Raw genomic sequence first — 15,721 nt, forward strand, 5'->3', positions numbered from 1 at the left:
ATCAGTAGATCAATACCACTCACTAATTAAGATGTTACACCTCATTTGTTTAGTTCACCCAAAAATCAATCTGGTAAGAAAAAAAGTGATTTGTTGATGGGGTCTTGATCCGGATCTTTTCTTGGCAAGCAACAGTAACTTTCTGGAGACTCTGCTGATGATGACCGCAAGACTTCAGGAAGTCACTGCACCTGGTCCAGATGTGATTTGACACAAAACAATTTGCCATTTTCACACTTCCGGTTTTTATATGGATCAATCCAAACAATATAACAGCTTAACTAATGAGTTTTAGAGGTGCTTCTGGGTGAATTTTATGATCTTTGGGCAGAACCAAATTAGCTGCTTCCGTCTTTGCGCTAATCTAAGCTAACGGGCTGCTACCTATAATTTCATATTTACTGTATAAACTGTACAGTGGTATCAATCTTTTTGTCTAACTTTCAGCAATAATGTCAAAACACTTCACTTGTCCAGCTGGATTAGTAAAAAAGGTGAGGTACCAGTAAGTTCCGCTTGCCTTTCAGGATTTCACTGAACATTATATTGCTTCTATTTTCTATCTGAATGTATGTGTGTATCTGGGTTTTCAGTAAAGCTACACTGCTCTTCTGGAGACTCTGTTCCATGCCTGCGTGGTAAGATGGTGCCCACTTCCTCCCATTGAGCCAACTGAGAATGGCCTTCCCTGCAGCAAGGGTGGGAGAACTGGGATGGACAATGGGAGAGAACGATGGACACCAGATCAGAGAGTGTGGTCTAACCCTTACATAAACACACCATGCCCACAGACCCGGCAATTCTAGCCTAAACACTATGGTTCTTTCTTGAAAAAATTGTACGTAGTGAAAAGGCAGTCTTCAAAATCTGCAGCATGACAATACTAGGGTTTGTCTACATTACTGTGTAGATCTGATGCAGTAGATACCTGAGGTCTTAGCACCATATTAATCAGAAATCCTATTTATTTTCCAGATAACTAAAATCTCTGAATTCCTTTGCTTTTTTGACAGCAAAAGTAGTATCTGAACATGTGCCAGCTGCAGACAGGTGATTATGAAACTGGAACTGACTCAACACAAACAAATACAATGACCTTGTGAAACCTCAGCTGTGAAATTTGCACACCATCGAGTTCCTACATGTCAAAGGCTGTGGTCTGGACGTGCAAGGCCATTTCCTTAAGTATGCCCCCTCTCCCTGCCCCCATCTCATTTCCTCCATATCCAAACAAAAGCTGCTTCATTGGGAACAGTTCTCAGTCACTTATGTTTCTGGATAAATTTAACCTGCATGCAAGCAGTCTCTTTGCACACCAGCCTGTCTGTAAACAAGGTACTGAACACTGGCTTCAAACAGATGTCAGATTGATATGTTCGAAATAACATTTACCCAAATCCACGAGATTAAATGAGCTCTAGTGGACATGCCAAACCAGAAGAGCAGTGGTCATCATACCCCCCCACCCAGCTTTGATCTGGCTTTTCAGTAGGAGTGGTTTCACTCTGTCAGCGTAAACTCCTCACTTAGGAAGTCTTTCATAGACTTCTGGCTTCAGCTGGAGACTTTTTGCCATCAAAGCAATCAGGGGGAGTAAAAGGAGACGGGCGTTTCCTCTCCTGGGAGGCCCAGAACATCGAGAGATGGTATTGATGAATGTTAGAAAAGAAACTCATGGACTTTGATAATGTCAGTTTAAACTTAATTACAGAAAAAGGCTCTTAACGGCCAGAAATCTGTTTAAGTAGCCCAGCAGAAGCTGTGTACCTGCTGCTTGGCCAGAAGACAGCTTACATTGCTGATGGCCAGAGTCATGTACTTCTTAATGCTGAACATTAATTAAACAACCCAGTGGTGAATGAGCACATGACTTCTACAGGGGTCATCATTGTGTTGCTGCCACCAACCAGTCAGACTCCTTTATGTGATCATTTCCTGGTTGCACCTAGTGTGAGCATCCATTCAGTCAAACACCTTAAGAAATAACAGAGTATGTTCTGATAAAGACACACACACACACACACACACACACACACACCAAATGAGGCCCTGCAGTCTTCAGACTCCGGCCTTCATCTGGTTGTTTGGTGGCAGTGCTTTGCCCAGGTGGATCCCCCACTGTCAGCCCAAACTCTTTTCTGGAATGTTTCTCATGGACCTCAGGCTTCAGCTGGAAACCCTTCTCCCCATCAAAACAGTCCATGGGAGTGAAAGAAAGTGGTTTCTCTCCCAGGAGGCCTTGCAGTCATGTACACCAGGCCTCCAGCATGATGCTGCGGGCCTCAGAGGGAATGTGAGATGGAGCCCAGAAGATCTGAGGGGCAAGAACCTGGAAGCCACAATAGTGCAGGATGCCGTTCTGCAGAAAGATGAAAATGTACCAGTGTTGGACAGCTGTTAAGCAACAGAAAAGGCAATATTTTGAAACAATATCTGGAGTGGCCATAGTGTCACATTCATGTCTCCATTAATGCCATTAGCACTGAACATTGACTCATGAGATCCAGTGGTGAAGGACAGCACGGCTTTCTTGTCCTGTGAAGTAGCAGAAAGTTTGATTAAATAAGGGAGAAAAAACAAACAAAAAAACAAATAAACCTCTAGAGCTGTACCTTGAAGATGCCCTCAGTGCATCACTTCTCTTGAGAGTAGGCAGAGCCCAGTGTGAGCACACGGTCAAACCAGCCCTTCACAATTGCAGAAACAGTGAACCAGTACATGGGGAACTGAGACGTGGGTTTCAAGGTTAGCTTAATGCAGGCAACTTAATATATAACATTACTGTCACTCAGGCTCTACCTGAAAAATGATCAACTCTGCCTCAGTGAGTTTACGTTGCTCTTCAGTGATATCAGCAGATGTTTCCCTCCCATGCCAATTTTGTCTCTTCCGCATAATGGAAGTGTTCAGCATTTTTAATTTCTCCTAGAGATAAAAATCAAAGTTGACTGCAAGACTAAAGAGCAAGCCAAGTAGGATGTCATGCCAGCACAATATTTGTCCTCTGCAGTAGCAGTGGCTTTAAACTTCATAGCGTAAAAGGTCAGAAATTTCCACTGTGCAGCCCTGAGCAGTTAAAACCTCCATTACAGCATCTTTGGCTGCTGCACTGAATGTGCCAGCACTTTGATGGGCATACACGATCATTGCTTTCTTTGCTGCCAAGACAAGAGGTAACGATCAGACAACACAAGTGCGCAGCAGACGAAACACTGGCATGTGTGTGGCCAAATTCAGGCTGAACAAAAGCTTAAGATAAACACTGTCAAAACTTTCAGCAGCTATTGGAATGCAAGACAGAAAACTTACCCATTCCTGAAACAGGTTGTCAGCTGTGACCAGTGAGCTTTACAACTAGCTTGTGTGTTGACAGGAAAAGGCAGCACATACCAGAGTAAAAGTCAAGATGCTGTTGTTATACTCCAAGCCTCCTGGTACATTTGAACTCCCACAGGTGTTGTAAATTAGCAATCAAGGTCATCAATCAGTCAGCTGGCGACCTCACATATTCTTTAACTGATCCTGAAAAGTATTTTTGAACAGGGAGTGGAGATCATGCCATTAAAAGTCATAGATATTATATATATAAACTTGCAATAATACTCTTAAATGTGTCTTTTATTTGAAGGCAATGTGTGTCTTTTCTATTTTAACCTACCTAAAATAAGACCAAGCCCATGTCTACATCTCTGTTTTCGTTTCTTTCAGTTTCCGTGTGGCTATTTGAGTGCGTGTCTGTGCCCTCTCTGTCTGTGTACAAGATGTTTAATAATTGTGTGCCATTCCTGATGTCCTCAAAACACATGAAGCAGATGTGGCTGAGTGATCCTCTCACTCTACTGTTACTGGCATCCAGCTCTGTTTTCCTTTGCATTACTCTCCTCTAAAGAGCCAGTTGCCTGCGGTCGAGGCCCGCTCACGAATGTTGCCCTGTAAAAAAAAAAATTACCCTCAGCAGCGATGGGCATCAAAGGCAAACATGAGCTGGCACACATCTGGCACCTAAATCATTCCTGAGTCCCATCTTTCCAGCCACTGTGGAGATGTGGGGCCTGTGGGGGGTCAGTGGTCTGGGGAATGATGAACAACTGCTACATATTAGCACATATGCACACATGCATGCAAGCACATGCGTGAGACATATGGATATTCTTTGTCAGCTTTTTACTTCACATTGTCTCTCCTAATTCTCACTTATTGAGACTGACTTTTTAAGGGTTGTATTTGTCAAACCACTGCAGGGATTCTTAAGACCTACAATTATAAGGCATGCTGATGTTTATGAGGTCTAATCTTTTCATCTCAGTGACCTCTTGATTTCTTATACCACAATAATATTATGTTTTTTGTGTCTTCATCGTGTAGCCTATCCGTTGTCACACTCAGCCTTTGGCTGCATTCCCTCTGTTGTGACAGGAAGGGATCATGTGTTTTGCTGGGAGGTATGTTTTCATGGTTTTTGATGTATTGAGCCACATGATCCCAGACTATCCTGACAAGTATGTGTCACACTTTCTTTTACATATGTCAGGTAATTGTTATGTTCTGCTCAAGGCTTTCCAGGACAGCTTATATGTTGTCTCATTCTGGTTTCTTGACATACAACATAAAAGCAACATCTGCAGCCCATCTTTTGGAGCTGATTTTACAAATAACCACAACCATGCAAATTATAGAGTGCATAGGCTTTAAAATGGTACACACATACAATAAAAGTTGCCTGCTCTTACGGTAAATACTGGATGATGATATGAAAATGTTGCCAACAGTGCCATCATGTGGCTGTTGCAAGAAAATACATCAATTTTGTCCTTTTTATTTATGGACATAATTCCATTAAAATGCTATTAATTAAGGATATGTTGCAACAATATCCAAAAGAATTAATTCAAAATGTTCAAATCTTTCTTTTTTTCTTTTTAATTGGCACTGCTCCTTTCATACTTAAAATCTGAATTTTTGCAATATTTTTGACAGTAGACCTGTGTAAGAAAATATGACAAGCATCACAAGATTTCCTTGTGTGAGGGGGTAGTATCTATGTAGAAGGCAGCAATCTTTGGGCTCTTAATCTCTAGAATAAACAGAGTACTGAAGATCTTGTGAATTGTTTGGGTTTATCAGTGGAAAACACTGTGAGCAATAGATGAAGTGAGATTGGCTTGGTAGGAGGAGGTGGCTTTTCCACATTTCTTTCCAGGGGCTCATTGTCGCATAATCTGACCATGATCCTACTACGCAGAACACAACAACCCATGGTCACGACTACTCATTTTTTTACCACTAGCTGGAGACAATTCTGTGGTTCAATTTGCAATCAAGAGATTGATTTGATGGTGTTTATGATTTAAACATTGTTTGTGAATATCTGCCAGGACTTGAGGATGTTAAAGCCAAAGTGATTGATAGAAATCCAGATGGTAAGTCATGAATTTTGGCTATATAGTTGACGAACAGAATCACTGTAAAGCGTACAAACTGCAACATATAACAGATTAATGCCACTGATCTAATCACTGGAATGATAATAAGTAAACAGAGCACCAGGATTTACGGTGATCTTCTGGCGCACTCTCAGTACTGCTCCCTGGCCAGGATACAAATTAAAAGTAATTCAAGCTATGGCAGCTGGAGAAGGTTTAGGTCTTAGAGAAAAACTTGAATGTTCCAACATGTACCAAGTGATCAAACTCTTAAAGAAGCAAAAACGCAAATTACAATCAATAGGTCTTTGGCTGGTGTTTCAATATTAACATCAGCCATGAGAGTAATCAAGAATCTGTCACCTGGATTTCACATTCTCAGTACTTTTAACTCATATGCTATCGCCTCATGAGTTTATTACTATAGTGTAGGACTAGTTAAACTACTGGTATATGTGACTGGGATTCAATTACATTAAATTACACTATATCACTTCTTCTTCAACAAAGTAGGAAGCAGTATACACCAATAAGAGTGATATTGCATCATCTGCAGCAAGGAAATCACAATTTCTCATGACTTTGACGCTACCAGCTTACCAGTATATACAAGATACAGGAAAGTCTGTGAATACTCTATACCAGGAATGGCTCAGTTTCATATATTTACATCAGACAGATACATTACTTCTGTGAGTTTCTGTCTCAAACCAAACCTGTCATTTAGATTTTCTTGTGAAAGTAGCCATAAAAAGTTACAGCAGAGAGTGTTGCTAAGTGAATGTTGAAATCACTGCTTGTTTCCTCAGTTATACAGCATAGATGACAGCAAATGAAAACCTCTTTTATCCCACATGCATGTAGTCAGTCTGTAACAGTACAACAACAGTGAAATACACAACATAATCACAGATGTGTACTGTACACACTGTAAGATGTTTGGTTTTTATACACCAATTGACTGTAATAATTGGTTCACCATCTAAGCCAATGGAAGAGCTTCATGTTACTGTTACTTTGGGTTTTGTGTAAGAGTGTGAAAAGTGACAGGGGGTTGGTGACAGAGAGTGCAAAGCTGCAAGTGTGTGTTACTTTCTACTATGATGATGCATTTCAGTGTTGACATGAAGATAACATTGCATTTTTATAATCACATTTAATAGATATATTTAATATCACCTTAAAAGTGGGTTAACAAACTTAATCCATCATTAACTCTTTCATCCACATGTTCAAGGTAAGACACAGAGCCTGATGAATGTGGGTCAACACGAACAAAAGGCCTCTATAAAACATGTAAATCAGTTAGTATATAACCTTTATACAGTGTGTCACTGCAGGCATGCTCATTTTCTGTTAACGTGACAATTTTGTTCATCCTTAAGGATAGGCAGAAAAATATTATCGGACAGAAAACTTCATAGATCACAGATTAAATTGAGGAAACAGAAACAAGCCCAAAACAACATTTTCTGTCCTATCAAGGGATATTATAATGATAGAGAGCAATGAAAACCTTGAAGGAAGAAGGCACAATCTAATTTTTCTCTTAATAGTCACTTCCGCAACATATTTCATATGTAGTAGCCTCGATTTAGATCAATGTTAACATCTCACAATACTTTACTGGGCCAAAATCAGGCCACTCAGTCCTGATAGTAATGGTCTTGTGTTTTACTAACTGGAAATGTGCAGGACAGCTGCAGGAAAAAACATTGTTTTGTACATTTGGCATGACTTGAGACCAGGTGTTTGAATGAATTCTCATATCAGAACAATAAACTGCCCTCAGTGCAGTTATAAAGGGGAAATAAAGCTCTGCTATTGCTGACAATTCAGTCTATGAATTTCCTGGCAACAGATAGTCCCAGAGTAAGGAGGGATGCACACTTCTTCTCACGTCTTCTAACATAAAAGAAAAACAGAAGAAAAATTAAACGGAGCAATATTAATGTGCATTTGCAATGCTCAAATAAATTATTGCTGCGATCACTTTGGGTACTTATGTTATTCTATTTTTGTTTCTTCTTGAATGCTCCTTCAATTGTGTCAAAGGCAACATCTACTTTTTCTCCTTGTCTCTTACACTTTTTTACTTAACCCTTTAAAATGAACATGTATTATAAGTGGTACTTAAATTCTATATTTTTACAGGCCACTGAATGTAATTTATTTCACTCTGAGTCTATGTTGATTCTCTCTTCTCATTCAACTTCCTCTCACATTACTCTGTCCTCGATAATCAGGCACTTTTATGTTTGTCATCTAAGTATAATTTCCGGAGCCCAAAACCCTCCAAGCAATGTGATGAAGTGATGTTCACTGAACTGTGACTGTGTGTTTCAGAGAAACAGAGTTACATTGGTAATAGAGTGAACAAAAGACAAACCCGGCGCATATATATTCAATGTTACAGCGCAGGCTTTCTCCAATATAACAGTGACTGCTTCCAAAGTAAATCCTCTGACTGAAATGAAAGTCTCCCTTTTTATCTTTTCTCTTCTCTACCACATTAACATGTCATATGCCTCTCCGCTGTTCACTGACTGCCCCTGAGGAGTTAGAAACAGGTGTTCTCATAAGACATATTTAAGGAGAAATAACAAACAACAATTTGAAACGATGCTTTAAAGTTTGAAGGAGATCATGCTCAAATTGTAGCTCACAAAAACACTCACACAGGTAGTCCCTCATGTTATTCTCAGTATTTAACAAATCTATCTACTCTGCTTTTCCATTTAAGCTTCTCTGTATCAATTATATTTTGTAGAGGGTGTGTCAAACGCTTCTTTCTCCTCCTCTGCAGTTACACAACTCTCTTGTCTACAACTGGTAATTTTGTGCACAAAACTGAAAGAAAAACTGATGGAAGTGGCAGGTTGGAATGAAAGCTCTCTAAAAACTGTTTGCTTTGTTGCCAATAAACAGATGCCATGGGAATTGATCTGCTGAAGTGAAGAGTAGCGTAGCACTTTATTTTACTTTTTCAAAATGCATTACACAAACTTTATTTGGACCTCTTTTGGCTGAAGGATAATTTCCCAAGAGTCCATCTTAAAATCACAATATGAACATTTTCAGAATACCACAGGCCTACAGCACAAATACACTCATACATACACACCTTATACTGGATACACATGATTATAATACACTTACATGCTCAGTAAAGCTTAAGCTTAGTCATACACTTTCCATTTAGGCAAGGCAATGCAAGGCAGTTTTATTTGTATAGCGCATTTCATACACAATGGCAACTCAATGTGCTTTACATAAAACAGAAAAACATGTAATTTGAGAAACTTAAAACATACAATTAACCCCCACCCCCACCCCCCCATAATAAAAACAAAGTACAAAAAAATAGCAAGACATAAATAAAATGATTGCAGCATAAAATAATAAATTAGCTTTAAAATCATTAAAAGGACATAGAGTGCAAATGAAAGATTAAAATGTAAAGTACTTTAGAAGAGCTTAATCATAAGCACAGGAGAAGAGAAATGTTTTTAACCTGGATTTCAAAATGTTCACAGTTGGGGCTGATTTCAGTTCTGCTGGTAGTTTGTTCCAGTTGCAGCATAACAGCTAAAAGCTGCTTCACCATGTTTAGTTTGAACTCTGGGCTCAACTATCTGACCTGAGTCAGTAGATCTCAGAGCTCTACTGGGTTCATATTCCACTAACATGTCATTCATGTATTCTGGACCTAAACCATTCAGTGATTTGTAGACCAGTAGCAGAACTTTAAAATCTATTCTATAGCTGACTGGGAGTCAGTGTAAAGACTTTAGAACTGGAGTAATGTGCTCTGATCTCTTTGTTCTGGTTAAAACTCGAGCTGCAGCGACTCTGCACTCAGAAGGGTAAACAAATACCAAACCAACACATCTGAAAATATCTAAACTAATGCACACATTTTGACAAGTACTGTGTTTTAACAGCCACAATAAGTACTTACAGCCTAGTTATTAGTCTTATTGTAAACACATAAGTGTGTTGAGTTCCATCGTTTACATACATAGTACATAGTACTATTCTTTATATTAATCTTGTGTGAATCTATGTTCTATGTTGTCTGATATTTTCTACTGTGTGTAACAGACTCATAATTCTCATATTTTTTTAAACATTTCCTTGAAAGAACTGATCATTTTAAATCAATTTTCTTAAAGGAAACATTATTCATTCTCATACCTGTAGACCTGACTGGCCGTTCTTTGCCTTAGTGACCAAAGGTTAGTATTCACAATAACTTTGTGAAGCTATTAGCAAAGCTGATATAATCTAACAGTAATTGGAATTATTTAGTCAGAAGAACAATTGAACTATTCTCTATTTTACTTAAATTCTTTCCTAAAAAAATTATAAAATATAGTGTTACCTGCAATTTGTGTGACCTTGGACCCTGGATAGTTTACTGAAAGGGAATACTTACATGACAAGAATGTAAGATAAGGTTTACACAAACTACTGCAAATCCAAAGTGTGTGCTGTCTTTAGCGATGAGATGTCTTTCACGGTCTGTTCAAATCTAGTTCATGCTAAATATCAGAAATACATTATTCATGTTTGTAAACTGCGATGAATGCCTTTGACATGGTTTTTTCTGAAGAACACCATCTTCCTTCAGTAATGAAAAAAGAAATGTCTCTGCACACATTTGGAGATCATGCCAAAAAGTGTTGAGAAGGACAGAACTGCTGCAATATTTCACTTCTCTTCCTCTTTGCCGCAGTATCCATGGTGACAAAGCTGATTGATTAGATGTCATCTGATTCCAAATCAGCAGAAACAAAATATGACAGCAGATGGTAACCAAGCAGAGAGGGGAACTGAGGGGGGCGGTGGAGTGGGGACCAAATTAAAATGAAACTACTTCAGTTCATTTGCATCTCCAAGAGTGTGATTGGTCGATGACACATGAGGGTTACAGAAACTGGAAAATAAACATGACAGAAGGTAAAAGTGATAGAAAGACATTGTCAGCCTACACAAACATTTTCCACCACTGAAATACAAATGCTGTTATGTAAAATATATATATAAAACTGTGGCGCTGTAATCTTGAGCACAAGATTCTGCACATTCATGTTCATTAATATACACAAGCACAAGTGTACATGTATTCACAGATGAGAAGGAGGAGGTGAAAATGTGAGGGCTGGCCTGTAAACAGATGGTGTCCAGACTGAGACAGATGAGGGGTTAAACCCAGAAGAGTTGTTGTGTAAAAGGGGGAGGAGAGAACACAAGAGAGGTGAGATACAGTGTAGGAAAGGCCACGAAAACCTGCCATAATCAGCTTGTTTTACTGGAGGTCCAGTTTAACATATGCAGTGGAGATATGTGGCCTTTGTATTATCTTATTTTGTTTTGAGTGCATTCGGACATTAAATGGATAATTTAAACATCTTGGCATTTCTTTATCAGTTGTCCCGAACCAAGTGTTTGGTGCAAAAGCCCAGATTATCCTTAAACTAAAGTATAGACTTAAAGTTCGGACAGATGTGACAGAAGGGATCAACCATTATCTATTCATTTGTCCTGCTCTGAAGCAAGGCTGCAGTCAAAGCCTGAACCTCCAGATTAAAAAAAACTCTCTTCACACTCATGAAAGGCAATGAAAGGAAGAGTTTAAATTTTAAACAAATGTATTTACCATGATTTCCTGACACCAGGTTGCTGTTTCATATTTACAACAAAGATTTTTCTCTATAAAAATAAATAAATACTTTTTTAAAAAAGTCTTATCTTTAAGTATTATTCTGTTTTACACATTTATCAGAAACAGATTTCTGATTTATTTATTTATTTATTTATTGAGTTAGCCAAGGCTGACTTTCCTCTGTAGTGCATTGCCACATTGTAAAATGATCCTTGAGTACCTACAAAGATTAATAAAAAGAAAAAGTAAAATGATGTTGCAGAATTGTTTAATGTTTTAATCTGATCAATTTAGTTAGTTTAATTTAGTTTAGTTTAGTTTAGTTTGGTTTAGTTCAGCAGTTATGGTAAGTTTAGCTGTTGAAAGGACTTAAATTAGAACACTACATGTCATCACATTTATTAAATTCCTGATAAAGAAAAGTAAACATGATCTAAAAGCGTTGAGCCATCAGAGCCATCAGACTGAGGGTCCAGTAATAGTAAAGGATGCCTTTCCTGCCTTCACATTGCCCCACTCATCACTCAGAAGGGTAAACAAATACCAATGTTTACAGAGAAATCATCTTCTTCACATGACACATCTCTCTCCCTTTGACGAACAGCGTATCCAGGTCATTTCCGGAACCCACAAGACTGAAATGGTCATATGGAGAGAATGGTAATGATGTTAGCCATATGCCAAGGCCTTCTCAATAACCACACACAATCCCCAATTGGGCATTTATGGTGCCATTTCTGACAGTGTCTGAGAAACATTTTCCACTATCACGCCCAGTGGTGATTTACTCACAATGATTATGTTAGTAAAGATTAGCTCTGACATTTCCCTTTAAGAGATAAGCAGCTCAAACATAAAATGTCATAACCTCAATATACACCTACTACACACATCCCAGCCCACAAACTGAACTTTATATTTTTTATGGTTTACAACTTGCATGACAACTTTATCAAACGTGTGTGTGAGTCTCTTTTTTGAGGGATTTAGAAAATGAGTACAGCCTTCAGTTCATGTCACATGTCATATCACATCTTATCCATCAGCCTACATCTAATCCCAGGTACCTCTATCAGCACTGGGCCTTTGAAATGGCAAGGTGAAAATTCCCAGCTTATGGTACCAACCTCTGTTGTGTACGGTGGTTTACAGATCTCAGCTCTCTACATATCAGCTGCATTTAGCTTTTAAAACCCAATCTGATCTCCTAACAATGAGCTGCTTCTGCTTTATTCGCAATTCAAATTTATTGGACAGACAACAGCAGGTATTTCAGTCTGTTTCTGACTGAAACATTTCACTCGATTTTCTTTCTCTTTAGACGGGGGTGTTCACTTGACCTTATACTAATAGGATCCTGAGGAATATGGCGTCATTGCCACTAGTTTCGCATCTAGTGGTTCTATAATCAATTTACGCTCATGGACAGCAAGGCGGGTAATAGGTTCGCTTGCTTTAACCTTTAGAATGAAATGGCCCCACCTCATCTAAATCTGCCTATAAAGCTTGGCACGCATGTACGTGTGTTTTGTCTGCTGGGAATTAAAATGAATGGAGGGAGAGGACAACAAACGCCCTCACTGTGCGTGTCGTCATTTCGCTTCTGTTTCATGGAAAGATGGGGGTATCTCATCTTGCGCACAAATGGGCACAGCTGCGTACTGAAGGAAGGGGTGCGCACCTGACTGTATGACGAACTGGGAGGAGGACGAGCAGGGCTGCGTGGCTGTTTCACCCGTGATCAAACTTAATTTCTAGTCCTGTTTTCAGTTCTTACAAGACCAGGATAGCATGGAGGCTGACGAGGAGCTTAAAACCTAACTTAAAGCCTAACCCAGAACCTGCTGGTGTCCGCTGAGTGTTGCTTCATATGTCAGATTCTTGAATCAGTTGGATTTGGTTCTTGAATGTTCAGGGTAAGTTTAAATAAAAGTAGTTTCTTTTTTCTGCACCCTGCATTAATTATAACCTACTCAATATGTGCTTTCTTGTGTAGTTTCAAATGTTTGGGACCTTTTGTGTAATAACAAAAATCAACAACTGCATTTTTAGAATCATGCTGATTTATTTCTGCATTATTGTTGAAATAATATAGCATAACCATCAATATAAACCAAATAGTTTTATGTTTAAATCCTCAGCTGCTCGGATTGGAAGCTTTGATCTTTATTTCAACATGCAACAGCCCCGTCTTGTTAAACACAATTAAATTCTTGAAATGTGAAGGCTCGGAATCAGGAAATAAATGTGAGGCTTCAAGTTACTCCTGCTTCTTCAGGACAAAAAAGGCAGTAAAAAAAAGGTTTAAATCAAATAAGGAAAGGTTAAGGATAAAGTGCATTCACTTTGGCACTATTGGTATTGTTTATGTGTTTTGATTTTTTATTTTTTATTTCAGAGCATAAACTGTACAATGTCTATGTGTTGGAGGAACGCATAAAGTACACTTTGTGGTTTCTTTTTAGGGATAATAAATCAATCTATTGTTTCAGCACCTTGGACAGCGCTGGTCGCTGGGACGCAGCCATGCAAATCCGCCAGCAGGGGGAAGCACGAGTCCCTCCCATGTCAAAGTCCTTTGTCCAGTAGTTTTTACAACTTCAGAAAATAACAAAAATCAACAACTGCATTTTTAGAATCATGCTAATTTATTTCTGCATTATTGTTGAAATAATATAGCATAACCATCAATATAAACCAAATAGTTTTATGTTTAAATCCTTTTCAAATTCTGTGTAGTCTTAAGTTATGTCAAAAAGCAAAATCAGGGTATCTTGGCTCAATTGTTGAGTGTCTGTGGGATCAAATAACACAATCGTGATAGGCATCCAGCAATAGAACCAAACTAAGCAAGTAAACAAATGTTGGGTGAGGGGGGGTTGTCTGAGATGAGGCCCACAGTGTGAGACTATGAAAGCCTCTACAATACACTCATTCTATAGAATTACAAACATATTGACCTGTGGTCAATACAAAGGTAGATCATATTCAAAAGAATTACAACCATGACAAGTTGAAAATCATGGATCCAAATAAATAAACAGGTACTGAATAGTATGGCACTCACTGTCAGTCAGCGTTACACATGAAATCATATTGCAACAGGTATAAAAGTCTCATGTTCTTTGTTCAGCACTTTTAAGGAGGTGTAGGGACAAAGAAGGGCTTTCTGCTTTTACTAAATTTTGTCGTTTTCCTCAGGAGCGCCTCAGTCTGACAACAGGAGTGTGATGCTCAGTCCTGACCCGCCCAAACCTGACCTAGTTTGGGGACAAATGCAGGCAGAGACCCTGTTGGACTCTTTCAATGTGCAGGGTGTTCCTGTGCCGGTCGAGCCTGTTGATGGAGATAACAAGCTGCACGCCATGCATGCACCCAATCTCAGTAGGGAGGAGAAAAGGCGGAGGAGGCGCGCAACAGCTAAATACAGATCTGCGCACGCCACCAGGGAGCGGATCCGTGTAGTTGCCTTCAACGTGGCCTTTGCAGAGCTTAGGAAACTGCTCCCGACGCTCCCACCAGACAAGAGGCTGTCCAAAATAGAGATCCTGAGACTTGCGATTTGTTACATCTCCTACCTCAACCATGTGCTGGATGTTTAGGATGTAAGGAACAAAGAGCTGCCCAGCTGGATGCTGGACTGAGGCTAGATGTTTGTAAGGTCATGTGAATGTAATGGCGTAACCCTAGACCATACAGACACACTGTAGCCTCTTCAACTTATGATGATTGTGGGAATATCACATGGATGTTTCATCAGCTGAAAATGCTACAGAATTGTAGGGTTATCATTACCAAAAGGATGGAACTATATTGAAAGCTGCAAGCCTAGTTACATGAGCTTGACTTTAAATGTGCAGCCTTGTCTTTAGTCCAAGACTCTGTTGGGATTTTGATTCCTGCTTGCACCAGTATGTACAGTATAGTGTTTGTTGTAATTATAAAAAATACTGTATAGTCTACTGGACTTTCAAAATGTATAAATATAGTCCTCTGTGCTTGTGGGATTCTGTCTGTGGGATTCTGTTAAGGCTAAAATGCTTTAGAAATCTATGTTGAAAATAAACTGAGCTAAAAATATCACCATGAATCTAATTTAAATTACAGCCTTATTCAATTTTATCTTAGAATGTGTTCTGAATGTTGTGAAAGCATTTTCTAAGTGTTTAAGGTTTTTGTTTTTTTAACTATTTATTTATTGCAAGCACTATGGTGGAGATGCTCTCCCTCTGGATAGGGCAGGTGTTTATCCAGACTAACCAAAATGACCATATCTGTCTTCTCTCTGGGGACACATGTACACCAATACATACACAATACCCACAAATGAGTCACATGAGTCAGGTGTTTTCGTATGTGGCAGTAGGAGTCAATCTAATTTATGCTTAATCTTACTAGTGCACAATAAACATTTTTCATAACATTACAATGGCAGGAATTTTCATGTTTAAGTAACTGAATGGACCTACATTTTTGTCAGCGTTTGACATACTGCCCTGGCTTTGCCTAAAGATGTCTTTTAACTGGTATGAGACCAGGCTGTGGATGTGAACTCCTGCTTGTCCCCTTGCTTTTTCTCTCCATTAGTCAGAAGCAGGCTGCACTCCTTCTCATGTCTCTTTATGTGAGT

General features: G+C 39.0%; 1 protein-coding gene and 1 pseudogene across 1 annotated transcript; one reads left to right on the forward strand and one right to left on the reverse strand.

Moving 5' to 3' along the window:
* Window positions 1–2,058: 2,058 nt before the first annotated feature.
* Window positions 2,059–3,313, reverse strand: LOC128367645 (NAD(P)H dehydrogenase [quinone] 1-like; annotated as a pseudogene).
* A 9,199-nt stretch (window positions 3,314–12,512) lies between these two features.
* Window positions 12,513–14,693, forward strand: LOC128367646 (helix-loop-helix protein 2-like). Its single transcript, XM_053328258.1, has 2 exons — window positions 12,513–12,528; window positions 14,293–14,693. The coding sequence occupies exons 1-2, from the start codon at window positions 12,513–12,515 to the stop codon at window positions 14,691–14,693; spliced, it is 417 nt and encodes a 138-aa protein (XP_053184233.1).
* Window positions 14,694–15,721: the final 1,028 nt, after the last annotated feature.

This window comes from Scomber japonicus, chromosome 11 (assembly GCF_027409825.1).
Source record: "Scomber japonicus isolate fScoJap1 chromosome 11, fScoJap1.pri, whole genome shotgun sequence".
NCBI lineage: Eukaryota > Metazoa > Chordata > Actinopteri > Scombriformes > Scombridae > Scomber > Scomber japonicus.